General features: G+C 62.7%; 1 protein-coding gene across 4 annotated transcripts in view; it reads left to right on the top strand.

The window, feature by feature from the left end:
• SEPTIN9 (septin 9) overlaps positions 1–26,516 on the top strand; it is a 146,072-nt gene that overhangs the window by 62,252 nt on the left and 57,304 nt on the right. For all 4 annotated transcript variants that reach the window (XM_049635618.1, XM_049635621.1, XM_049635620.1 and 1 more), the window contains one exon: positions 16,400–17,041. In XM_049635618.1, coding sequence (XP_049491575.1) covers positions 16,400–17,041 — 642 coding nt within the window. The remainder of the gene's footprint in view (positions 1–16,399; positions 17,042–26,516) is intronic.

Here is a 26,516-nt window from a genome sequence, read left to right as displayed (position 1 = left end):
AGGTGGGTGGACCCGCGGGCCTGCCTTACAGCAGCGACATGGCTCGTGCTGGACCGCCTCGCTGAAGACGGGCAGGGGGGTCGGGCCGCCAGCCTTCCTCAGAGGTGGGCGAGGCGGGGAGCCTGTGTCAGGGAGGGGACGTGCTGGCGGGGGCGTCCTCTGGGTCCAGTGGCCCTGTGCAAGTCCCGACTGTGTGTGGGCGCTGAGCTAGGAGAACGGCCTCATCTGGGACCGAGGGGGGCGGCGAGGGCAAGCCGAGGGCACGAGGAGCCTGGGCACAGGACGGGGGCCTGGGGGGCTCCCCGGCCTGGAGAAGCAAGCCCACAGCTCAAGCTCCCGGGGCGGGTGGCGGACACACGGCCGGCACGGTGCCCAGCACACGGTGCACACTCGCTCAGGCCACGTTTGCGGAGGAGGCCGTCTTGCCGGCGGGGGGCGGTGACACGGTGGTCCCCGCGTGAGGCGGCGGTGGCTCCAAGGCAAACCCCGATGTACAGACGGCGTACCCGCCCCGCAGGAGCCGGGACCTCTCGGCCCAGCAGCCGTGGCCCCAGCCTGCCCCTCGGTGCTGTAGACTAATATCCTGGCACTTGCAGGGCAGAGGGGGGCCCCCTCCTCCTCCTCCTCCTCGTGTGCCCCGAGGGCAGGGGAGGCGCATTCAGACGTCCAGCCCAGCTGCCGCCCCTCCTTAGTTTACCGGCCAAGCCACCCCGGACTTGGGTTGATGTGCTGCTGAGCAGGGGCTCCTTGGGGTACAGACAGGAGTACCCCTGCTTGGTTTGGCAGCCAAGACCCAGGGGCCAGGCTCCAGGGATCCGTGTCGGTCCCCAAACCCAGGAAGGAGTCCCACCTGCCTGCCTGGCCAGACCAGGTGCTCCCGGCTGGGCTCGGAGCCCCTGTGCCTCTGCTCTCTGTTCTGTGGCCGAGACAGCGGGCTGCGTTCTGCACACCCTCAAAGACGTGGTGCTGTGCGTGGCATGGTGGGCTGGGTTAGCGGTGAGGGGCCCTGGCAACCGGGGGGGCTCCGGTGGGAGATGCATCAGCGGTTTAGGTCCCAGGAGGTTTTTTTTTTTTTTTTTTTTTTGATTCATCCCAGAAACTCAGCCAGAAATGAGTTGCTGCGCTTTCTCTTGACAAAGCCACTAAGGAAAAATGGTCAAACAGTGGCTTTCTTTCCAGAGACCTCTCGGTTTTTCCCAAATTTGGAGGCTCTCTGAGTTGCTTACGAGACCGAACTGTCCGGAACTCTCTGGAACATGGTCCCAGAAGCTTCGGGGTTTGTAATCTGCAGCCAAACAGACCCAGCAGTCGGTCCCTAGACACCCCCGGCGCCTGGGGCATTTCTGGGCACAGGCTGTTTAATTTGGTCGCGACAAGAGTCTGGAGGCTCCATTCAGCCCGGACCGGGAGACATTCTAGAAACTCCCAAGTTTGTCGTCATTTGTTGAAGTGCCGCCAGCGCCCAGGGATTTGGGCGGAGGGACGAGGGGACAGCGCCGGTGTCCGTGGAGTCCCCACGCCCACCCTGGGGCTCTTGCAAGAGTGGGGCTGCAGAGGAGGAGGGGAGCCCAGGCCTGCCTCTTTCTTGCGTTTGGTTGCTTTCCCTCGTCCACTCTCACTCCCGGGTTCCTGAGTCTCTAACGGCCCCTCCTGGGAGGGTGACCTTCCACAGACTCTGGCCTTCTCCCTCCACTGGACCGAGTTGCAAAATCCAGAAAATCCAGGGCCCCTGGCCTTGCATGTGTGTGTCCTCCCACCCGTGGCTGAGAGCTTCCTGTGTCCCTGTCCCCAAGGCCGGGAGCCTTTGCCCTCACACACTTGGAGTAGCTTCCTGGGAAAGCCAGTGGAGATGGGGAAGGGGAAGGGGGGAGGGGACCCCCGCCCCCCACCTCCCATCTACTCCACTCCTCCTCTGGTCTCCGAGGGGCGGGCTGTCTGGCTGGGGGTTCCATGGTTGTTCTCTGGGTACAGGTGGGGGGGGCGGGGGTGCTCAGGTCCAGTCTTGCAGGTGGTGGGGAGGTGGGTTTATCCTGCAGCCTGGGGCTTATTTGGACGCAGTGGAGAATTCCAGGGCGGCTGCCCCGCCGTGCCCAGCCTTCTCAGTTGTCCAAGGAGGGGCTGGAACCTGTGTCTTTTGCAGCCGGTGTCCGGTCTTTTTTGATGATCCTCTGCCTTGTTTCCTGACCCAAACCCACTTCCTTCCCTGGTCCTTCTAGGAGCTCTGGCTAATGGCTAGCTGTCATTGCTGCTGGACTTTAGGCCGTCCCCCGGGGCAGGGCCTGGGGGTCCTGGGCACCTCCCTGTGCGTGGCTGCAGCTGAGGGTCCCCCTGGAATTGAGGAAGGGAACCACCCAGGCCTCTCTCTGCCCGTGGGAAGTTGGGCTATGGACAGCATCATCTTTCTCTTCGGTGGGAAGAGAAGAGAAGTCTCCAACATGGGCCACCTTGCTGTCTCCCCTCCCCCGGGCCCTGACCTGGAAGATGGAGATGTTTCTGGTTCTGACCGTCAGGGCCAGCAGTCTGGCGGATTCCCATTCTGTCCCGGGCAGGATCTCAGTCTGTACCCGGGCCGGCCCCCTCCCTGGGTGCAGGAAGCCGGCTCTGAGCAGGGCTGTTTGGCCCTCCTTTCCATGTGGGTGGGCGGTTTCCCTGCAAGTGGTAGGCCAGGCCCCTGCCCCGTGTCCCCTGGAGACCGATATTATCTACAGTAAAAGCATTCAAGTTCTCCTGGCTTCAAACCAGGCCTGGAGGGGCGGTCTTCTCTGCTGTCCCCTGCCTCCTGTCCCCCGTAAAAAGCCAGGGGAAGGCGTGCTCTGTAAAGTAGCTGGGTTTTGGCTTTTCCTCCGGCTCGAAATGAAGTGCTCGAATCCCTGTGTTCTCTGGAGGGCCGGGAGAGGATCAGTGGTGGGGGGGGGGGTGAGGCGGCCAGCTCATTGGTTTATCTGTGGGCACCAGCTGAGTGCCAGCTCTGTCCTAGGTCCTGGGGATCCAGGCACGGGCCTAAGAGGTGTAGGTTCCGGAGGGCTTCCTGGAGGAAGGAGCACGTAACCAGAGTCCCAGGTGGGAGTTTACCAGGCAGGGTCTCCAGGCAGACGGTGCTAGCCGGCTTCTCCTGTGATTTCTGCCAACGGGTAGTTTTGCGTGGGAGAACCTGGTGTGGCCGCCCCTGGCAGAGGGTGTCCTGGGCCCTGAGGGGGGAGGGGGCCGTGCTGGCAGGCCCACGTGGAGGTGTGACGGGCACGCAGGCTCCATCTTTCCTCCTGGTCAAGAGGCTGGGTGAGCTGGGAGGGACTCGGGTGGTGAATAACCCAGGTGGAGAGAGGCACCCGATTTGTTAACTTAGCGGGAGGAGAGGTGGGGGGCAGGTTGGCGAGGCTGAGCTTGAACTCCTGGGCCTTCACCAGAAAAAGTCAGGAAGGCCTGCTTTGCTGAGCTGCGAAAGAAACCCTTGGCAGGCCTGGGGCCCCTTGGGGGTGAGATGGGAAAGACCCTCATGCACTCACACCTTGGTGGGCCCAGTGCACGGAGAGGAGGGAGGGGGAGCAGAGTCCTCTCCCTCCCTCCTGGGGCCGCTGTCCCCAGCCCAGCCCCTGGACCCTCGGGGACACCGAGTGGTGGGGCAGCTGGGGTGCTGGGGACACTGGTGAGGGAGGAAACCTTGCGCCTGCCCTGTGCGCTCAAATATTTAGATCTCTCCTGATATTTAAATGCTGAAGCCAGGTTCCTGCAGACTTCTGCCCGGGAGCCAGCTGTCAGGCTCCGGCCCCCTCCCTCCCGCATTCTTTGTTTCTGACCCAAGTCCCGTCCCTTCCAGCCCCTTCCAGCTGTTCGCCCTCTGCTCACAGAGACACTTCCTCTGGCCGTGCGGGTTCTTACTATTTTTCGAAACGGTCTCCTTTATCGGGCACTTACCGCGTGCCAGCCACTGGGTTGGGCACTTTACATGCGGAGTGTTCCGGGCCCCCCAGAGTCCGGCAAGGTGGACAGGCCTCTGAGGCTCACTCAGGTGCCCCCTGGCCCGAGGCCACCCTGGAAGGCAGACCGGGTCCTCCCACCCCGCCCCTGCATCTGGCCCTCACTCCCTACTCCCTCTGGCCCTCCCCGGTGCCACCCTACACGGCCTGGCCTTGTCGGGCCACTGGGATGGAAACCTCGGGCTGCTTGTCGGCGGTGGGTGGGGACAGCTGGGGGACAGCAAATCTGCCCCTCCTCTAGCCCTAGCCTCGCGGCCCCCCAGCTCCGAGACCTCTGTTTGCGAGACAGGAACGACTGCGCCCACCTTGCCGGGAGGCAGGGAGCTTGGGAGAGGCGGCCCGGGGCTTAGCACAGGGCCCGGTGTGGCGGGCCCTCTCCCCCGTAGGGCGTAGCTCTTGGGGGCCCGGTGGGGTCTGGAAAGCGGTGTGACCCTTAGCAGGCCGGCTGGGATCGGGCTTCACGGACGCCCAGGCTGTGATGTTTGCCTCTCCGGGCCGAGGTTTCCCATCTGTGGAGTAGGGAGCAAGCAAGGTCACCGTGTCTTGGGGCGGTCACGATAACCGAACGGGCCCCCGAACGGTGCCCAGTGTGTCGTAAGCAGGTGGCAACATCACCTCCTCACTCCGTCACACTGGGGCAGGACTCAATACGAGAATATGACGGCGGGGACACAAATGTTCAACATACGGCTGGGACAGACAGGAACAAGCTTTGCTCTTGCCTGCAGGAGGGTGACAGGCTGTGGGGAGGAACGTGACCCACCGTCCTGGGGGGCGGGGGAAGCAGGCAGATTCGGTGGAGGCTGGCGGGGGGGGGGGGGGGCGCCGCACCTCTGCCCTGCCCGTGTCTCCCGCAGCAGGTGAGTTAAACCATGTTTTGCTGTGCAGCCCGCATCCCCCTCCCCTCCCCACCCCGCTGCTTGGACCTTCTCTGTCAAGGGTAAACACAATGTGGCCGTCCGTCCAGTAGGGTTTGAGGCCTCGTGACCGACACACCCCCTTGTCACATGTGCCTCTGCCCCCAGCGGTGCCCAGTGTGCCCTTCGGGTCATGACGCATCCGGGAGCCGAGTGGCGGCGGCTGAGGCTGGATGGGCGCGACCTTGGGTGACTTTCAGGGAAGGCAGGGGTGGGTGGGGCTGCCGGGCTGTTCCCATGATGGTTGGTACTTGGGGTTTTCCCTTTGCAGGATTCTCAGGGTGGGGTGGTGGTGGAGAGGTTAGTGAGGCCCCTCCCCCGCCCTCCCCCTCGGACGTACCTTGGGGCGCCAGGCCCACCCAGCCTTCCCGAACCAGAACCTCCAAGAGGCGGAGACCCACAGTCTGTTTTCTCACAAGCTCCAGAAATGCTTCTGACCGGCGGTCAGAGCCTCTGAGAAGGATCTGGAAGCAGGGCCTTCGAACTGCAGAGGAATTCACAGAACCAGTGTCCCAATGCGTAGAGATGTGGCCCTCGAAATGCTGCCCGGAGAGAAGCGCGGAGCGTGTCCCTGCACGAGCCCGCTCCAGAGACGGGCTCATACGTACGCACGTCAAAAAGATTGGAAGGCCCTTTGCCAAAATATTGACCGTGGTTATCTGAGTCGTGGGTGTATTGATGTCTTTTCTTCTGTCTTGGCCGCCGCTGACAGATTTTCTACGTCGTCCGCAATAAATAGCTTTTATAGTCAGGAAAAGAGCGGTAGATGTCATCCTTGCAAGTTGATCGTCCAAAAGGAGAATCTCTCACTCACCCCGGTCTCCCAGCCCGGCTAGAGAGACGGGCCCCCACTGGCTTTTCTGGCTCCAGGTTTGGGTTGCTGGGTTGAGTGAAGGCAGCTTTGCTCAAAGGTGAGCGGGCCAGGAGCCACCTTCCCAGGCCGCCAGCTGCGTGTTCGGCCGCAGAGGAATGTGGCCAGAGCCGTGGTCCTCGACCTCAGAGCACCACCCCCCCCCCCGGGGGAGGTGGGCTGGCCCTCCCTGTCCATCCCCGGCTGGGCCCCTCCAGCTCCGAGTGTTGGGAACTTGCTGGACCTGGCTGGTTCAGGAGGAGCCAGCAGACCGGGAGCTGTTGGCCGACTTCAGAAATGGCCCTCGGGTCATGGGATGTCACAGCCAGGAGGGGCTTTTCAGTGCTGCCCATCTGGTCCGTCACCAGGACGCCGAGGCCAGAGGGGTCATCTCTGTGGCCCATGAGCCGCCCCAGCTCTGGGCTCGGCACTGCCCTGACCCTCCCACACTGAGCTAAAATTCTCTGTTTTTGGTTAAGGCAAGACTCATTCCTGCAGGGCAGTAGGCGGGGTGGGGTGGGCTCACGAGGTGCACCCGGGGTAGTTTCTGGACGGGTGAGGGCCCCTGCAGCTGGTGCTTGGAGGCTTCCGGAGGTGGGAATCGGGAGAGGCAGTTGGCAGCCTGGGCCCTGCCTGTGGGGCTGCGAGGGCGGTGGGGGGTGGGCGTCGGGGTGGGGGTGGTCTGCCGGCCGGAGCTCTGGCACAGGGGGATTGAGAGATCGCTGCACAGGAGCTTCTGTTTCTCCTCCCGCAGGCCCGATGCTCAACGGAGGGTTGTCTCTTTATGGGGTGTGGCCCTGGGGGTGATTTATCTGTCCACCCGCAACCGGCCAGCCAGGTCACAGGGTCACACAGTGCCTGTCCCAGAGGCCCTCATCTCTCGGGAGGAACGTGCAGCAGAGGGAGGGTGCCCTTGCAAGGTCACGTTCCCGGCTGCTGGGACGCACTGCCCGCTCTGCCCAGAGGAGGGGTCTGTCCTGCGTTTCAGGAGGTGTTTTTCCCAAAGCCGCGCAGGGCAGGTGAGCCCTTGGAGGCTCTGTGACCGAACAGAAAATGCGAAGGAGAGTAAGTTCACCACTGCCTGGGCGCCGTGGCCGGGTGGGCACTGGGAGGGGGGACACGAAGAGAACAAGTGTGTGCGATCAGCTAGGGGGGGACTTGGGGCACAGGGCGGGGGCAGGGGCTTTTGGTAGGAAGGAGACGAAAGGGCGAGTGGGCAGGGAGTCAGCGTGAGCGTGAATTTGCCGCAGCAGAGTTCCGCAGGCTAGGGGGTGCGTAAAGCCCAGGTCAGGGGCCCGAAGTCCAAGGTCAAGGCATCGGAGCGGCTGGTTCCTTCCGGAGGCCCCAAGAGAGAATGTGTTCCCTTCTGTCTTGGGTCTTGGGGCTGCCCCTCGGTCCTTGGCATTCTTGGCTTATGGACACATCACTCAAGTGCCCGGTCTTCACGTGGCCCCCTCTCTGTGTGTCCCTGTTCTTTTCTTTCCTTATCTCATACGAGGACACTCGGCATTGAATTTAGGACCCACCCTAAATCCAGGATGATCAAATCTTGAGATTTTTTTTTTTTAATGTTTATTTTTGAGAGAGCACGAGCAGGGGAGGGGCAGAGAGAGGGGGAGACGCAGAAACCGAAGCAGGCTCCAGGCTCCGAGCCATCAGCACAGAGCCCGACGCGGGGCTTGAACCCACGAACCGCGAGATCGTGACCTGAGCCGAAGTCGGGCGCTCAACCGACTGAGCCCCCCAGGCGCCCCAAATCTTGAGATTTTTAATCACATCTGCAAAGACCGTGTTTCCATTCACAGGTTCTGGGGGCTAGGACATGGACGTGTCTTTTTGGGGCCACTCTCCGACCCGCTACCGCGGCACGTCTTAGGGCAGCAGAGTGTTCTAGGCTGGGGGGTGAGTGGGATGGCGGGCGGGTGGGCGGGCGTCGGGAGAGCAGGCTTGGACAGGCCTGAGGGCGTGACTTGGAGGGACGTTGGCCTGCCCGGACCTCGGCCTCCGCGTCCGTGTGGCAGGAATGTGGTTGCGTCCCGTCCCGCCTGCAGTCCCGAGCAGCTGCCCACGGCCCTCCTGCGCGCGTTCCCAGGGCCCTCGTCAAGTTCTGGATGGATGCTTAGAGTTGGTGGAGAGCTCGCTGTCCCCGGGGAGATCCCAGTCAGGCCCCGAGCAGGAGCCCTGCAGCCCGCCTCGCTCAGCCTCCACCTGGGGCTCTTAGGAACGGCCAGATGGCCTCCCTGGTGGAGGTGCTACTGCTCCCTGGGAGCCCCTTCCAGAATCTTCTCAATGTCCGGCTGTGGTCTCTACCACACAAGACTCCCCTCCTCCTCCTAGTTTTCCGTGCCCCTCCTCCTCTGGCAGACCGCTCACGTCCCTGAGGGTGAAGACCAAGGCCACGTCACCCTCTGGGTTGGCAGGACCCGAACCCGAGAGTCCACGTCGGTGCCCGGAGGGCTTTGTGTCACGGCGACTCTACCCACCCCCCACCCCCATTCCTCGGGGGCCCGGGGAGCAGCTGGACTCCCGGGTGCCGCTCTGACCGGCACCTGACCCTGCTCCCCGGGGTCACTGTCCCCTGTAATTAGGGGCCGGGGCAGCACCCCTAGGCCACAACACAGACGGCTCCCTCCGTCTGTCCCTCGGGCGTCCCTTGGCAGGCGGCGTGATTAATGGAGGGCTCCACCTGGGCCGACTGGCTCCCAGTATGAGGCTTTTTTTTTTTCCCTTCATTTTTTTAAGTGGTTTTACCACCTCCCCCAGTAGTCAGTGAGGTGAGGAAGGGGAGGTGATTCCTCCCCCCGACCCCCACCCCCCGGGCAGATAACAGCCAGCACCCGGGATCCCCGAGCCGTGAGCAGAGACCGGAGGAGCGGCCCCCTCGGGCAGGTGGCCACCCTGAGGCCACCCTGACCTGCCGGGCGGCTCAGCCTGTGCCCTGGAGCCCAGATGCCCTAGGTCCCGCGGTCCTGGTCCGTACCACACGCGTCGTGTGGGAGAGAGCCACCCGGGGCGTGGACAGGTGGGTGCAGGACAGCTGGTTTTCATGGGCGTCCTTGCTCCGCGGTCCGGGTCGGGGCTGGGGCAACATCCCCAACAGTAGCACTTACGGGGCCTGCGGATTTGGGGGGGCGGGGGGAGGGTGCAGGTAGAAAGGAGGAGAGGTGGGGGGGGGGAGCGGCCGTGCTCCCACCCGGAACCAGCAGCTTAGCGCTCCTTCTGGGACAGGACCCCCTGGAGACCCCCTCGGGACGACTGGGGCTGCCCCAGAAGGGGGTTGCAGGTTAAAGGGCTCTGGGGTCTGTGACCTTTGAGGCCCTTGAAGCTGTGACCCAGGGGGTTTGGGGTTTTGAAGTCAGTCCCCTCCCAGGGGCTCCCTCCTGCCTCCTGGACTGCCATTTATCTGAGAACCTTTGACCCGCAGAGGCCCCAAGAGGTCCCCAGGAGGTCTCACATCCCCTCCTCTCCCGCCCTCCCCTCCCTCCGGGCCCGGGGCTGGGCCACACCTAGGTCCTCCTCCCGCCTTCCAGAGAGCTGTGCAGGCAGCCGGCGTCCCCACCCTGGGTCAGGAAATTCTTGCTATCTCGTCCAGATCTCGCTCTGCTCCCTCCCGGGTGTGGAGATCCCGCAGCTGGTTTGAGGGGGGGGGGAGGGTGGTGCAGAACCTTCCGCCTGCAGCATATTGGTCTATGTGTGCACACGTTCCCGGAACTTTAGTCAAGAGAAAAAGGTGGCCCAGCATCTTAGGGGACTTTTAAACCTGCCTGGAGTGACCCTGGTGTCCCGAGACCCAAGGGCATCGGGGAGATGGCTGGATAGGCACAGAGGGGCCTTCCCCTCCCGCCCCGGGAGCAGATCCAGGTAGAGATTTCTTGCAGCAGGAGTCGCTACGTGGCTGTCCCACGCCGCCTGCCGGGGTCTCCCCGACTGGACAGCTGTCACCCCAAGGCCCTTCTCTGGTGGGGGAGAGGTGAACACCAGTAATTAATTAGTCCTCTGAAGGTGGGCCGACCAGAGAGCTTCCTGCCCCAAGTGGGACAGTGTTGGGAGCACCCGGGGTGCCCTGTCTGGGGACACTGGGGCAACAGGTGTGAGATGGGGCATCCTCTGGGTGAGCTGGATGCATGGGTCCTGGCCGGCGGGGGGCGGGGGTGGGGGGACGTGGGGGAAGCTCTGAGGCCAGGGAGGGCGAGGACAGGCAGCAGGAAGGGGCTCCCAGCGAAGGGCTGGGGCCAGCCGGTGTCCTGATGCAGGCTTTTCCCGCCAGGCCGGACCGATTCCAGGGTGCCCCTGGCCCCTTCTCAGAGCTGGTGAGTCATAGCAGGAAGTGGCTTCAGCACCCACGGAAGGAGGTCACGGCGGTTGCAAGGCCTCCCCTCTCGTCCGTGTCCCGTCGGGGTGTTCGTCGGGGTGTTCGTTTCCCCGGGGCGGCTGTAACGTGCCACACCCTGTGGATGGCTTGAAACGCTAGATGTTCAGCCTGTCCCAGTCCTGGAGGCCATGGTGCGGAGTCACGGTGTGGGCAGGGCTTGGTCCTTTCTGGATGCTCTCTGCGAGAGAGTCTGTTCTGGTGTGTGTCCAGCTTCCGGTGACAGTCCTTGGCTTGTAGGCCCCTCCGGTCCCCGCCCTGCCTCCACACGGTCTCCTCTGTGTGTCTTCTTTCCTGTATCTCATGAGGGCCGCTGCCGTCGGATTTAGGGCCCTCCTTTATCCAGGATGATCTCGTCTCGAGATCCTCACCTTTATCCCGCAAAAGACCTGTTTTCCCAAACAAGGTCCCCGTCAAAGGTTTTGGGAGTTAGGACTCAGACATATCATTTTGGGGGGCCACCATTCGTCCAGCGTCTTCTGCAGACAGCACAGCGGAGTCTGAAAGCCCCTGTAAAGGAACCCAAGGGGCGCCTGGGTGGCTCAGTCGGTTAAGCGTCTGACTTCGGCTCGGGTCACGATCTCACGGTTCGAGGGTTCGAGCCCCGGCGTCGGGCTCTGGGCTGACAGCTCAGAGCCTGGAGCCTCTTCATTTCTGTGTCTCCCTCTCTCTCTGCCCTACCCTGCTTGTGCTCTCTGTCTCTCATAAATGAATAAATGTTAAAAAAAAAAATTAAAAAAAAAAAAAGGAATCCGATAGGGGCCCTGGTCCCAGCCTGGCTGGGGAGGACTGGCTTTACCTGTGTCCATGCCTGCTTGCTAGAGCTTTCTCCAGTGAATTTGGGGACTAAGAGGATGTCTGGGATCCGGGGGCCGCTGTAGACCCTCGCTGCCACTGGGCCTCTGCTCCTGGCCGAGGGGTCTTGTGTGCGCGTGTGCGTGTCTGTCCCAGTTGGAGGGTTGGGGGGGTCACTGGTGCTCCGCATCTGACTTTTGCATTCTGTTTGTGCCTGAGCATGTCCTGGGCGGGGAAGGGCCGGGTGCCACGTAGGCTGTGTGGAGCCCCCTGCCTCCCCCATGCAGTGAGTGGCAGCAAGCTCCCCCTGCAGCCTGGGAAGGGAGGGAGGGGGCCTGTTTGTTGCTCTTGGCCCCATCTGAGAAGCCCAGCCTGCGCTTTCTTACATTGCTATTCCAGAGCAGGGGGCCAGGCCTCGTGGGTGGAGGCTGTGAGAAGCAGGAAGGACCCCCCGGCATGCCTGTGTCCCCCCCCCGACCCCCCCGCCAGGCCCAGGGAACAGAGGCGGGGTGGGAGGAGATATAGCAGCACCTAACATCCAAAGCAGGAAGACAGTCATCAAAATAGATTGGGGTGGGGGGGGGGCGGGGGAACCTCCCATCCTTTGCCTGGGGCTGCGTGGCCTCCCCAGAAACCCCCTGCTGAATCTGGAGTTCTCAGGGTTACACCCCCCCACCCCCCGCGGCTGATGGAAATGGGGCAGCTGGTTCCTCCTGTCTAGGGCACCCAGGCCGGACCCCTGCTGACACTGCCTGGTGTTGAGGCACAAGCCTGTGGTCCCAGGGCCAGGGAGAGGGGCCACGTGCTTGCTGTCCGCCTTCCCCAGGCTGCCTACAGCTGGCCACGCGTGCACACGAGCCCAGGGCAGCCAGGAGCTCTCAGGCCGCGTCAGGCCCTGCGGCCCGGCCAGGCCTCGCCTTGGGGACGCAGAGGGAGAGGGGCTGGGCAGAGGGCTTTGACCGCGGGTGCCACACTCTCTACCCGCTCTTCCTTTGTTTGGACTTTGCTCCTTGTATCCTCCTCGTTCGACAGACGTGTTTCTCTGCGGGGAACCCAAGGCCCAAGTGGTGCCCGAGCTGTTTGCCACCCTCGACTTCCCAGCGCAGGCCCCACTTGGCCGCAGTGTCTGTTTTCAAGCTTTTCCCTTTCGGACCATTCTGCTTCCTGAGGACCCTCCTCCCCCCACCCCTTCCCCACCCGCCCCCCCCCCCCCCCCCCCCATCTCCCCTCCGCCGAGCCCCTGGAGGCAGCTCCTGAGAGGGTTCTTGTAGGAGGTGATCCAGGCATTCCCCGAGCGGAGGAGGCAGGGAAGGGGGCAGCCTGGAGGGTGCGTGCGGCTCAGCCCCCCTAGGGGTGCTGGGGGGGGACCCCGTACCGTGCACCCCAGGGTTGTCCCAAGGAGAAACAGCTGGGTATCTACTGTCCCTTTGCTGCCTAAAGGCTGCTGGCGTGGAGAGGAAGGCTTCCTGCCTTCTGGGCTTGGGCACCGGGTGCACACGTGAACAACGGCGATGATCGGGGCACGGGTACCACTGTGCCATCCCGTCAGCGCCCACAGTAGGACAGACGAGGAAGCGGAGGCCCAGGGGTGACTGAGGCCGTGTCCTCCCTGTCTCAGCCCCTGCCCGGAGTCGCCCCGGCCTCTGGCCAGCCTGCCCCCCCCCTTTCCTAGGTAATTCAGTCCTTAGTGGGGATGAGTCCTGCTCTTGGGCCTCTGCTGCTTTTCCTTTGGAGGATTTGCCGCTTAACGGACGTCCTCCTCTCCCGTCGGCCCTGCCCTGCTCGGGGGCGCTCCTCCTGGCCCCAGCCCCCGTCCTGCCTGCTGTAGCCCTGCTCTGCCATCTCGAGCCTTGCCTGAGCCCGTGACTCAGCCTGGGGCGGTGCCAGGGCCCGGCCCTCACTCCCAGGGGCTCACAAGCTGGCAGAGTAGGTGCCTTCGGGATGGGGGTCCTGCAGTCTAGTCCTGCAGGCTCAGGGCGGGGAGCAGGGCAGTACCCTCCGCCTGGAACCATCCTTCTAGGTTCCCTGGGGCCACCCGTTCAGGGATGAAACCTTCTTTGCTGCTCCCTGGAAGAGGCTGCGTTGGGCCAGGGCCGGCGCTCCTGGGGCCTGAGCCCAGATCGGCAGTGTCCCTCCCGAGGGAGTCGTGCGGGGAGGGCGGGGGGGTTTGTTTTGATCTTGGTCTCTAACATTCTTTGCATGACATTTGTCCCCCCGCTGGAGCAGGGCTTTGTGGCTGCCCCGGGACGCCCCCCCTCCCCGGACCGGCCCCTTCTGTGCACCCGGGAGTGGGGAAAGGTCTGCCGGCAGCCTGTGGTCAGAGCAGAGAGCTTTACAATGGCCCCTTGTGTGGTGCACATTTCCTCCTTCAACAGGCCCAGGCCCAGGCGGCTCCCGCTTCGACCCCCACGGGCACAGACGGACGTGCATCTGGCGAGGCGGCTTTGGCCTCCGCGGCGGCTGGGCCTGTAGGTGTTTAAAGGACTGGAGAGGGCCGGGCTCTGGGGCCGGAGGAGTGGGGCTGGGCCGGCGAGGCCCACAGCCTCGCCTGCCCCGGTTCTCAAAACGCAGCGTCGATGGCCTTAGGCCCTGAAAATAGCGAGTGACCCACGTGCAGCACAGGCACGCTGGGAAGAGGCAGGAGAGTCTAATGGGAAAAAAAGTCACCCACCTCGATTCCTTCCAGAGTCGTGCGAGCGCGCGGGCCCGTCGCGCACGTGCGTGTGAGACCCTGCGAGGGTGGAAATGGGGGCTCCTCCGGGGCCCCGTGCCCACAGGCTGCAACCCTGTGACCTGGTCTCACCTTCGGGTTGTGCAGAAGAAGCACCTGAGGCCCGTGAAGGTCGTGGAGGTGGCTCGTGGAGTTGCAAAGCGGAGGATGTTTCCAGGGACCCCAAGCACGCCCCCTCCCCCATCCCGGAAGCCAGTCACAATAGTCGTGACACGGCCTGCAAGATGTGAGGGGGAGAAGTGGGAGTTGCACGGGGCCAGGGCAGGTGACAGCCAGCCGGGCTTTGGGGCTGGGGAGGTGGGCTTGAAATCAGAGGCGGTGGCAGCTTGTTTGGGGGGGGATGGCGTAAATCATCAAGGACACCCCTAACGACCTGCACGTTTTCCGACAGTCGCCGCCCTGCGGGTGGCAACAGCTCCTTTTCTCCTGGGGCCTCGGACTAGCCGGGGGTGGGACCGGATGGGACAGTTCCGAGGGTGAGCACCCAGATGGGTGACGTGGCCGGGCGATAAACACACAGCTGCTGTAGGGCCAGGGGGTGACATGTGCCACGCGGGAGCACAGAGCGGTCAGAGAGGAGAGGGTGGGCAGGTGGGGACGGCGTGTGCGTCTGTGCAGGATGACCGTGGCCGTGAGGACTGAGTCACACGGACCCTCAGAGGGAGGAGGGTTGCAGGGAGCGGGCCAACTCGGCTCAGCGGTGAGCTGTGTGAGGGTCGGGTTCGAATTCAGCGCTGTCCCCGGACGGTGCCTGAGTCAGAAAGGGCTTCTCTTGTGCGCGGCCGTAACTCGTGAGTCGGTGGTTGAGGGCACCTCCAAATGGGCTTCCCAGGTAGGGGATCGCCTCGTTCTGGGGCCAACGTGGGACGAGGCCCATCCCCCTGACCTCTCTTCTCCAGCTCGGCCCCAGGGAATTACCACCTGGGCACCTTAAAATACTTGTGCCCAGGTGGGCTGGGTGTGGACCCCTCCTCTAGGGAGTTCATGGACAGGAGCCACCGTTCAGGGACAGTGTGGACAGTACCCTGGAGACCGCGGGTAGACCGGGTGCTTTCAGGAGACCCCACATGAGGTCACACTTCCAGTCGTCCACCTCTGGGCTTTCTGGCCACTTTAACACCCCCTTGAACCTGGCCTTTGTCACCTCGACCTTTTTTGGAACGAGCAGTTATGCTCCGTGGTTATCTTAGGGGCAGGCCCCCAGGGGAGGGGTGCTGAGGTGTTGGCATCCCCGCTCTGGCTCGTCCCCTGCCCCTCCGGCACAGGACCCCCTGCCCCCTTGGCCACGTTATCAATCAGAGGTCACAGGCTGGTCCTCAGGCCAGAGGCAGCCTGCAGACGTGATCCTGTTTGACCACACGGTGTTTTTTGAAAGGGGGTTGTTTCCCTTTGTGCGAGCGTGTACAGATCAGGAGATAGCCCGTAGGAAAGTCCAGATTTCCAGATTCTCCCGAGAGAAGTCCGGAGCTCTGGCCGCGTCGGGAGCACAGGCCGGCCGGGTGGCCTGTGTGTCTCTGTCCTGTGAGGGAAGTCCTGTCCGCTGGGAAGCGACAAGAGCTGTCCAGGACTTTGGAGGAGGGAACACGTGGCGGGGGGGCCCCCGAGAATGGCCCCAGATCGCTGTTGTCGGGCCAGCGGGGGGCCGGGGAGGAAATGGCGGGGTCCCAGGAAGCCCTGGGCTTGGGGAGCTGGGGAGGCGAGGTGGGGAGAGGGGTGGCAGAGACATTGGGGTCGCTGAGTGCCCGCTGTGGGCCCTTCCTGCTCTGGTCTTCGTGACGGGAGCAGCTGGTTCCTGTTGGGAGCACGGCCGCAGGCAGGGGCCACGGGGACGGCTGGCAGCTCCCCAGGCACCGTCGTCCCCTGGCCTCGGAGGGAGCGGCGGGTCCTGGCGGAGACGGTGGGCGGCTGGGCTTGGCGGGTGGGAGCCGGGCAGCCGGCGTCCCACGGGGCCCTGGCTGGGACAAGCAGTGTGGGATAGAGGCCGACGACGCGTCCGAGGGTGAGGATCGAGAGAGTCGTGGACCACGCCGGGGCTCCATTGTTTACCTGAAACAGGACAGCCTAGTGGTCAGAACCCTGTGCCCCGGGGTGGGACGGACGCGTCTTCCGGCTCTGGCTCTCCGTCTCCGCGCCTTTGGGCACCTTGCTCAGGCACCACGGCCTCAGTTTCCCCATCCGGACCAGGGGATAACGGCAGCATTTAGGGCACAGGGTCACGTGAGGAGTAAATGCCCACGGTGAGCCTAGGGGCTGTATTAGGCCTCCCGGAGCCGGCGGTCCATGCCGTGCTGCTGTGATGATGTCACTGCGGTCGTGGTTCTGACAGGTGATGGTTGTGGCTGCCGTTGCTGGGGACGTACGTGCCCCCCACCCCCACCCGGTTGCTGGTGGTCGTGGCGGGTTTGCGCCCCGTGGCGTCTGTGCTGGGGGCAGGATAAGGGAAGACCACGACGAGAAAGAACTCTGATGTCCCCTTGAGCCAGAACATCTTTCTAGAACACGTAGCTGGCACGTCCACGTTGCGGCCATGGCGGACGGGGGTGGGGGTGGGGGGCCGGTGTCCTCCAAGCTCCGCCTCTTCTCTCCCCCAGGGTGCGTGATTGTTGGCGCCTTGGAGTCCCCCAGGGGAGTGGGGCTTGTCCCCTTTGTGCCCGGGAGGGGGAGGGTGCAAGAGTCCCCGGGGGCCCACAGCTACCTTAGCAGCACATTCCTGGCTGTTCCCGAGCCGTCCACGCCTCACGTCCCCCTCTCTCTGTCTTCCAGCCTTGAAAAGATCTTTTGAGGTCGAGGAGGCCGAGACACCCAACTCCACCCCGTCCCGGAGGCTCCCAACCCCCCTGCTCCGGGCCACGGTGGCCAGCTCCACCCAGAAGTTCCAGGACCTGGGTGCGAAGAATGCCGAGCCCGCAGCCCGCCATGTAGACTCCCTCAGCCAGCGATCCCCCAAAGCCGCCCTGCGGAGGGTCGAGCTCTCGGGGCCCAAGGCCGAGCCCGTGTCCCGGCGCACGGAGATCTCCATCGACATCTCGTCCAAGCAGGTGGAGAACGCCAGCACCACCGGGCCATCCCGCTTCGGGCTCAAGCGAGCCGAGGCGCTGGGCCACAAGACGCTGGAGCCCGCCCCTCGGAGGACGGAGATCACCATAGTCAAGCCCCAGGAGTCAGCGCACCGGAGGATGGAGACCCCCGCCTCCAAGGCCCCCGAGGTGCCCGCCGCCCCCACCTCGGACGCAGCCCCCAAGAGGGTCGAGATCCAGGTGCCCAAGCCAGCCGAGGTGCCCGCCTCCCCCGTCCCACCCCAGACCCTGGAGAATTCGGAACACGCCCCGGTGTCTCAGCTGCAGAGCAGGCTGGAGCCCAAGCCCCAGCCCCCGGCGGCCGAGGCCCCACCCAAGAGCCAGGAGGGTGAGTAGCGAAAGCCAGTCTGCGGGGCTGTTGGGGTGCGTCGGGACGGGAGCTGGCTTTGCCCTGGTGTCTTGGAGGCAGCAGCTGTGAATTGGGGGGGGGGGGGGAGGGGTGAGTCGCAGGTGGGTGGAGACCCGGTTCCCTGGAGGCCAGGAAGACACCGGGCCGGGGTCCCAAGGCTGGCGGAGGGGTACTGTCCGTTGGGGATGGCCCGGGTGTCACAAGCTGGGCTCGCGTTTGGCTTTGGAAAGACCCTCCGGGTTTCGAGGGGCCCCTTTATTGGTCAGGATGTGTCGTGGTGTGAAGTTTCTGCTGTCAGAGCCCCAGCCGGCGGGGGTCTGGAAGCCTGGAAAAGGAGGGGGCGACGGGCTCGTGTCGGGACGCGGGGGGCAGAGGGGCTTGGGACCCAAGCGTGGGCGTCCGCGTGCCGGTGGCTGCCGGGCCGTGGACAGGCAGGTTCCTGCTCAGATCTGCAGGCCGGAGGGAGAGGCCTCGGGTGGGGGGAGGGGTTGGTGCCCTCCTGGGTTCCGCACTGCAGGGGCTCCCTCCAGCTCTTCCTCAAGGAGGGGTGTCGTGGCCAGAAGCAAGGGGAAAGGAGACCGCCCAGGCTGTGTGTGCCCGGGTTCTCAGGGCCGCTAGGGAGGGGACCGTAGGCCAGGGAGCCCCGTGATACCTGCCACAGCTCCTTTTGGGGTGCTCTTCCGGTGAGGGAGGGAGGCTGGGGGCTTGGGTACCGTCCTCGGGGGGCCCAAACCCGGAAGCTGTGCTCACGTGGGGAGCTCACTGGGGCCAGCTTGGGAACATCTGGTCCTGGGATCTTGGCCCCACGGGGTCAGGGGCCGGCTGGGCTGTAAGCCCCATGAGAGCTGGGTCCCTTTCCAAGTGCAGGAACTGAACTCAGAAGCGTTCAGTGTTCTTCGGGTTAGGCAAACGGAACGTTCTGGAGTTTTGATTTACCTTTTAAATCATAATCGCTTCTAATTTGGGTAGAACGCACGTAACGTTAATCGACTGTTGCGCGAAGCGTCGTGAAGCGTGGAGCTCGGTGGCATCGAGAACGTTCACGTCGTCGTGCGGCCCAGCTCCATCATCCGCCTCCAGAACTTTCTCAGCTTCCCACACCGAAACCGTGTGCCCGCTAAATACTGACTCCCCGTGCCCCTCCCCCAGCCCCTGGCGCCCACCGTCTACTTTCTGTCTCTATGAACTTGACTCCCCCAGCTCCCTCACACAGGTGGAATCAGACAGTGTTGGTCCTCGGTCCTTTTGTGCCTGGCTGACCTCGCTGAGCCTCGTGTCCCCACGGCCCATCTACTGTGTGGCAGGTGTGGGGATTCCCTTGGCCTTTAAGTGAGGGCCGTGAATTTGCTGCCGCACTTGACCTCAGCCCGCTCGCCTAAACCTGACCCTGCAGAGCCACGCCCACTCTCTCGGACCCTGTGGTGTCCCCGTGGTCCGAGACTTCTCTCTCGGTCTCTGGGTCCCTGTGGTGTTGGTGCGTCGGAACGAAGGCACGCCCAGTGGCCTGGGGCGCGGTTCCCCTGTTGGTCCAGGGCCTCTGCCTCCCGTGGGTGAGGTGTTCGCGCCCAGCTGAGCCAAGCAGGATGTGGTTGGGGGCATGGTCGGCCCCAGGCCCGTGTGGGTCTTGATGGCAGCTCGTGCTGGACTCGGGAGGAGGTGGTCCCGCCCTGGGTCATCGGGCCCCACGGCCCAGAGGCTGTGCTGGCCACCGGGGCCGGTCTGGCTGGCTCTGCTTGTGGAGCAGTCGAGGGTCCCGTGGGGCCCTTCCCAGATCCCCAGCCTCTCGAGCCGAGCTTTGGAGAAAGTGGGATTTAACCAGGCAAAGGCGGGGAGCCAAGGCAGCGGCCCGGAGGTGCTCTGGAGCCTGGAACTTGGGGAACTGCACGCTTTCTCTGCGGAAAAGAGTTTAAACATCCAAGCCTGGGCGCCTGGGGGGCTCGGTCGGTTGAGCGTCCAACTCTGGATTGCGGCTCAGGTCACGAAGTCATGGTTCGTGAGTTTAAACCCCGCGTGGGGCTCTGTGCCAACTGTGCGGAGCCTGCTTGGGATTCTCTCTCTCTGCCCCTCTCCTGTTCTCGCCCACTCGCTCTCTCTCTCTCTCTCTCTCTCTCAAAAATAAACGTGAAAAAAAAGAAGTCCAAGCCTGGTGTGAAAGCCATGTCGTCAGCAGCCCAGACCCTCGTCCCCTCAGAGAGCAGCGGGTGGGCCCAGCTCTGTGTGGGGAGGGTCAGAGGCCGGTGGCTGTCCCCCCGCCCCGTGCCCCACCTACCTGTGTCTCAGTGGCCGGGTGGGGAAGGGCTCCGAGACCAGTGCTCACAGGGTGAGAACCTTTAGGGCCAGACCGATGCAGTGAGACCAGGCGGCTGCACTGAGGCGGGATGCTGGGGGCTCGGATGGCTCAGTTTGGGAGGATCCTGTCCACCTAGGACAGCACGACAGAGGTCACTGCAGAGTGACCTGGTCCTCGAGCCCGGGAGTGATGCCGGGCGAGAGGTTGGGCGAGGAGGAGGAAGGCTCACCCAGTGCGGGCCGGGGAATTTGGCTCTGACCAGCGCTGCCTCGGATGTCGAGTTCTTCGTTGTCCTGGGCGAGTCCGGGTGGCAGGCAGGGCCTTCCCAGTGGAGGTGTGTTCCTGGAACCCATGGCACGGCTTCTGGGGGTCCCCTGCTCCGACAGAAACCCTCTGGGCCGTGGCTTTGGGCGCATGTCGGGGTCTCCTGGGACCAGAGCTGAGTCGCTCCCAGATTGGCCTCCCTAAAGCACAGCACCGGCGAAATCCGTGCCAGGCCCGAGCCTTCCCTGGCCCGCTCTCCACTCCACCCAGTCTCTTGTCCAGCTCAGACCTCCCGCTCCCCAACTCTTCCTGCTCTGGCCCTTCCGTGGCCTCCACAGGCCCCCTCTCCTGACCTCCTGACTCCTGACCTCCTTCCTCTCCACATCACTGCTTTTTGAATTCCTATGCATCCTTCGAAGTCCAGCTCAAACGCCACCTCTGCCATGAAGCCCTCCCTCTAGCTGGAAGCGGCCTCCCTTCCTTGGACTCCCATGCCTTTCGGCATCTGTGCGTGTGTGTGTGATGTCTTATGTTTGGCTTGGAATGTTAATTATTTGTGTTGTACCCCCTTTTTTTCCTCTGCTGGACTTTTTAATGGAAAAGTTTTCCAGCGTACCTTGCCTTTAAAATTCAGAAAATGTCCAAGTTAGAATCTAAAGTTCACCTGTAATCCCAAAGGTACCCCCTCTTCGTGTTTACTCTGTGTTTTTCAGAATTCCCTCCGTGCCCCCCGCTAGATCGTAGGTTATTTGAGAGTAAGGCTGTTGTCGGGTTTCTTTAACTTTTCTTTTTCCCCCCTGAGTGACATAGACTTAGTAGGTGCTCAAGAAAACAATGTAGGAGGAGTGAGATGGGTTTTCGTGCCCCCCCTGCAGGCGGACACAGGGAGCCTGGGGACCCCGTGGGACATTGCGGGGACCAAGCAGATCCTTTCCTGGTCAGCCAAGAACCCCCGGGTCTCACAAGCTCCACTCTGGCACATGGGGTTCCTTGTTTCGGAGGCTGCTGGGCCCCGGCCCTCCTTGTCATGCGTCGGTCATCTCTGCTTCTCTCTCGGTCTCTGGGGCAGTCCGGCCTCGCCTCCCCTCCCAGGTCCCTGGCTTGCCCTGCGTCTGCCTGGGTGGCGCTGGGTGGGGCTGGGCTGCAGGACCCAGAACCGTGTCTGTGCAGTGAGCTGCCCCCCCCCCACCCGCCGCCCTCCCCTCCCCCCGGGAACCACCCACCTCTGGCTCCCACGGCTGACACCAGCCAAGTTTCCCCGAGGTGGCCTTATAAGGCGGGCACTGGCTCCTCACTCGTGGGTCTGGTTCTTCGCCGTCTCCAGATGCCGATTGGAGGCCACGGGGCTGGCTGGGCAGGGTGGGGGGTGAAGCACCCTGACCGGCCCCCCCCCCCCCCGGCTCCCCCCCCCCATGCCAAGCGGTTCTGAGCCTTTACTTTGCCCGCCCCCAGCCTCAGTTTCTTGATTTGTCAAAAGAGCAAGGACCCTCTGTCCCGAGGCAGCAGGGTTTGGACTCCGCCCGTGCGTGCTCCATGGTGGTGCCAGGCGTGGCTTGTGATGGTGGATGTGGAACTGGGGAGGAGGGCAGGCTCATCTGGGGGCTCGGTATGCTTTCTCTCTGACTGAAAACATCTAGAAACGTCCTCGGCTCGGGGCGGGGGGGGGGGAGCACGAGGAAGGTGGACACCAAGGTCCCCGAGCCGCTAGCGGTGGGCGTGGCTTTTTGGCACACCGGCTGCACCTGCCTAGCTTTCAGGTGCACCTGGCTGCCTGCTGCGTCAGGGGCTGGGACCGAACGGAGGGGCCCCAGCTCTGCAGGGGACAGTGGGGGCTAGAGGCGCGGGGTTGCTGGGACCCCCAGCAGGGACACAGGGACGGAGGAGGCAGGGCAGAGGAGGCTTCAGGAGAAGAGAGGTGTGGACTGGGTGTGAAGGGCGAGGAGGGGTCCGCTGGTGAAGGGGCAGGAATGTGCCGGGCCCGGAGCGGGGAGGTGGGGGAGAGGGTGACCGCCGTGTGATCAGGGAGGAGAGGCCCAGGTTCTGCAAAGTCTGCCTAGACTCCCTCACCATATTTACGGGACACCCCACCAACTAGGGTGTCCACTCTGGGCCTGACGCTGGGCCGGGAACTCCCCGGTGAAGTTTCACCCCGGCACTCGGTATACAGTAGGAGCTTGATAAACGTCGAGGGACTCACTTGGGCGCAGGGGGCTCGCCTCTCGCCATGCCTTGGGCCCTTCTGCGTGGGGCCCAGTGTCTCTGTTGTGGCAGGACAAAGGCCGTGCCTCTGGTAGGGATGTGTGCACCGAGCTGTGTTGCCTGGCAGACTCCTCCGCCCCGGGCTCCTCCCCTGCCCCTGCCCTGGCCCCAGAGAGCATCCGGGCACCCGCTTACTTTTCGGGATGGAGTCTCTTTCCCCTTCCCCCTTTTGAGGACAAGCACTCTCAAAGCCCGTTCCCGTCAGGTCTGAGGCAGGACGTCCCCAGGCACGCGGGTGCAAGGTGACAGCGGCTGGGGCCAGGTGTGCGCCCTCCGAGGGGAGGCGGAGTAGAGGGCTGCGGGGACCGAACCCGGCCCCCCTCGCCGGCCCACCCAGCTGTCTGCCAAGCCCAGCCCAGGGCCGAGAAGGATCGAGGGCCCACGCAGGGTGTGCAGCCCCAGCAGCTGCGGAATGCCTTAAATAGAGCCGAGCGCAGCTGCGGGGCGGGCGGGCTGGGCAGGGAGGCAGGCGCTGGGGGCGGGGCCCAGCTCTTCCCCATTTGGGGGCCGTGGCCCTGACCACCCGGCGGGGCCCCCGGGACGGAAGCCGGGCTCCAGACACATGGTGCCGGGTGAGGCCTCCCGGGTGCTCGTTCCGGGAAGCTGCCGGGAGAGGAACTGTTTGCGTCCTCAGCCTCCCGGGTCCAGGACAGCTGCCGCGAGCCGGGGTCCGCACAATGGGGCCGCTGTCTGGGGGACGTGCCCGTGCCAGACAGCCACACTCTGTGCAGCAGGGACAGAGGACACATTGAGCGCTGGAGGGGCACCCTCAGACCCCCACCTGGTGCCCTGGAGCGTGGGCAGCCCCGGCCAGAAGCCGGGTTCTGACGGTTGGCCTCGAGGAGGCCGCTCGGTTCCCGCCGGCCTCGCGCGGTCCCCCGCGGGGCCCGGTGCGCGGGAGGAGCGTCACGCGGCCTCTTCTCTGGGCGGGATGTGACTTCCTCTCCCTGGGTCTCCTCTGATTTTCCCTGACCCCGGGGCTTTCCGTGGGCATCACTGGTGCCCCACCCCTGCCTCCCCACCCCGGAACCCCAGGGGCAGCTGGAGCTCTGGCTTGTAGCTGGTGAGCAAGCAGCTGGTGCCCAGGAAGGAGCTTCCAGCTCGCTGAGCGGTGGATGGGGAGACAAGCGATTTCGTTAAGGGGCGGGCACGGCGCTCCCACGCTGGGCCTCCACTGCCCATTCCCTCCGCTGCTGTCCCCCCTCCTTCCAAAGTGACCCCCAGAGGTTCCGACTTGGAAGGGTAGAAGGCTGAGCGCTGAGACTCCCCTGCGGGGGGCCTTGGCCACTGGTGTGGGGGGAAGATGGCCAAGCACGGGCCCAGCCCCCGGAAGGCTTTTGTGGAACAAGCACACGAACGCAGACCAAAGGCGGGCCCCGCTTCCCTTTCCTCTCCGTGTCCCCGAGAGCGGCGCACGGCCGGGGCTCGAAGACGGGAAATAGCGATCACAGGGAGATCTGAGAAGGAAGTTGGTCTTTCTGGACACCGCCTCCCCACCCTCGTCCCCAGGACCACCCGTGTTCTCGGCGGGGCGCATCGAGCGTCTTTCCGGGATTTGCCCCTTTAGATGGTCACTCGGCTTGGCGCACGTGTGGAGAGAAGTCTGTGTGAATATCATAGACCCTTTCTGAAAACACAAGTGAAATCAGACTCCTGCCCCTGGCTTTTTATCGCTCCGCTTTCCCGATGCTGTGTCTCTGGGTCCAACAAGTCCCTCCGACCCGCCGCTGGTCCCCGGCCGCTCCGCTCCTCCCGTCCCCGCCCGGCTTTTCACCGTGAGACGCGAGGCTCCCATGAACACAGTCACGTTTCTGTTTGTGCCCAGCGGGCTGTCCGACTTCAGGAGTGGGATTTCGGCACCACGGGATGTGTGCATGTTAAGTGTTGATCTGTGGGGCACCTGGGTGGGTGGCCCAGTCGGTTAAGATGTCGGCTCAGGTCATGATCTCACGGCTCGTGAGTTCGAGCCCCCGCGTCGGACTCTCTGTTTTCCGTGCAGAGCCTACTTTGGGTCGTCTGTTCCCTTCTCCTTCTTGTCCCTACCTCGCTCTCGCTCACACTCTCAGAAATAAATAAAATGCTACAAAAAATTTGAAAAAAATTAAAAGGTTGATCCGTGGGGCGCCTGGGTGGCTCAGTTGGTGGATCGTCCGACTTCGGCTCAGGTCAGGATCTCGGGGTTCGTGTGTTCGAGCCCCGCGTCGAGCTTTCTGCTAAGCGTGCTTCAGATCATCTGTCCCCTTCTCTCTCTGCCCCTCCCCTGCTCCCTCTCTCTCTCTCTCAAAAATAAATATTTACTAAAAAACAAAGTTAAATAAGACGTTGATCTGTGTGGCCAAACTGGCCTCTGAGCAGTCACACTGGTTTTTACTGCCAGTAACAGAGAGGTTCTGTGCCCGAGCCCCGGGCTGACCGCAGTTTTATTTTGTACATCTCTCTTCGTGGGAAGGGCAGCGTCTTCTCCCACGTTTACAGACCAAGGGCCCTGGGTTCTCCGTGAGCGGCTCATTCCTGCCCTTGGTTCCTTCTTGGCCCCACTCGGGTTGTTCATCCTTCTCTCGTTGACATTTTCCTTTTTTAAAAAAAAATTTTTTTTTTTTCCTTAACGTTTATTTATTATTGAGAGACAGAGAGAGACAGAGCATGAGCCTGGGAGGAGCAGAGAGAGGAGGAGACACGGAATCCGAAGCAGCCTCCAGGCTCTGAGCCATCAGCACAGAGCCCGACGCGGGGCTCGAACTCACGGACCGCGAGATCGTGACCTGAGCCGAAGTCGGAGGCTTAACTGAGCCCTCCTGGCGCCCTTAGGTTGACATTTTCTTAAGAGACCCTCGTGCACCTTTACTATAGCTGCTCTGAGGGCTTTTTCCCAGTTGTTGACTTTCGATTCTATTTATAGCGTGTTCTTTCATCCTCCAAACAGAGGTTTTTAACCCGTAGGTTTGTCAAGTGCATTCTTTTTCTTCTTGTTATTATTTTTTTCTCTGTTGGGATCTATGCCCTGCTTAGAGGCGTTGTGCATTCCAGAATTCTAGAAAACAGTCCGTCCAGGTTTTCTTTTCGCACTTTTATGGTTTTGTCTTTACGGACGTCATTCATCCGTTGGAATTTATTGGGGGGTAAACAGCGAGCCAGGGACATGCGGTTTTGCACGGATGTATCCACGTGAGCTTGGTCCCCGGGCCGCATGGGGTGGGGGGTGTGCACGCTATTTTTATCAGCTTTAGTGTCCGTGTGTCTCTGGCTCAGCCACAATAATTTGGATGTGTTTCTCTCGTCCTCTGTGTCCTGGAACATTTAAGAACGTTTCGAACAGCAGCACGGTCATCTCCGTGTTATAACTTAGAGAGGACTGACCGGTGAAACCGTCTGAGCCCGATATTTTCGTGGGAGCCCTTGTACTTTAAAAACCTTAAGGAGCCTTTTTCCGTGGGCTCGTTTGAATTCTTGGTTTTTCTCTTATTTTATACCTTTTTCTCCCCCCCACTAAAATATCATCCTTTGAGGTATTTAAAACCTCTTGGACGTTTCAAAGGTAGTAGTCTGGCATCATCACCCTGTGCACCTCGGCCCCTCCCCGGGCCGGACGCTGTTCACAGAAGGCAAGGGGCAGAGACCGCTGGATGTGGCCGCTGTCCCGGGGATCCTCCCTCTGAAATGGGAGCCATGCAGCGTGGCCAGGTTTCCAGGAGGGACCAGTCCAGAGGACCACAGCAACCCCACCCCCACCCCCACCGGGGGAAGAGAGCCCCCTACCCTGCTGGCAGAGCTCTCAGGGGTGGTGATGGGGGCCCCGGGTCTCGGAGGGGGCAGAGTGGTCCAGGCAGGTGAAGGGCCAGGGTTTCAGGAATCGTGAGTTTGGTGTTGCCCAGAGAGAGCCTTTCAAACTTTCTTGGGCTGCAGCTCCTGGGAAGAAATACATTTTATACCACCGACCGGGACACGCGGATGTGTGGCTAGATGAACTTGTGTGTGGGGGGGTATAAAAACGCAGCGTTTCGCGGGAGTGATTCCTACCTTTACTGTGCCTGGCTGCACTCTCGGGATTTTCTGTTCTTTTCTCTTTTTGGGTGGGGAGAGCTTTTCTTATTTCTTTTAAAGCAGCTTTCTTGAGACACGGTTTACATGCCCCGCAGGGCACTCATCCAAAGGGCACCTCTCTGTGGTTTTATCCGCAAAGTTGTGCGGACATGGCCGCGGTCCATTTTAGATTATTTCCGTCGCCTCAGACAGAATCCCTGTCCCCTTTAGCCATCTCCCCGACCCCCTTTTCTCCAGCCCTAAGCGGCAACGGGCCTTTCTGTCTGAATCTGCCTGTTCTGAACTTTGCCTAGAAATAGGACCATACGGCAGGTGGTTTTCTATGACCGGCTTCCTCCACTCTGTCTAATGTGTTCAAGGTTCACCCACACCGTAGCACAGATCAGAGTTTCACCTCTTTCCTTTTATTTGTTTATTTATTTATTTATTTTTGAAGGAGAGAGAGTGTGAGTGGTGGGGAGAGGGGGCAGAGAGAGGGGGAGACACAGAGTCCGAAGCTCCAGGCTCCGAGCCATCAGCACAGAGCCCGACGCGGGGCTCGCGCTCACGGACCGCGAGATCGTGACCTGAGCCGAAGTCAGATACTCCACTGACTGAGCC

The sequence above is a fragment of the Panthera uncia genome, chromosome E1 (genome assembly GCF_023721935.1).
Source record: "Panthera uncia isolate 11264 chromosome E1, Puncia_PCG_1.0, whole genome shotgun sequence".
NCBI lineage: Eukaryota > Metazoa > Chordata > Mammalia > Carnivora > Felidae > Panthera > Panthera uncia.
The sequence above is the reverse complement of the archived record's forward strand: the minus strand, read 5'-3'. Positions and strand labels throughout refer to the sequence as shown.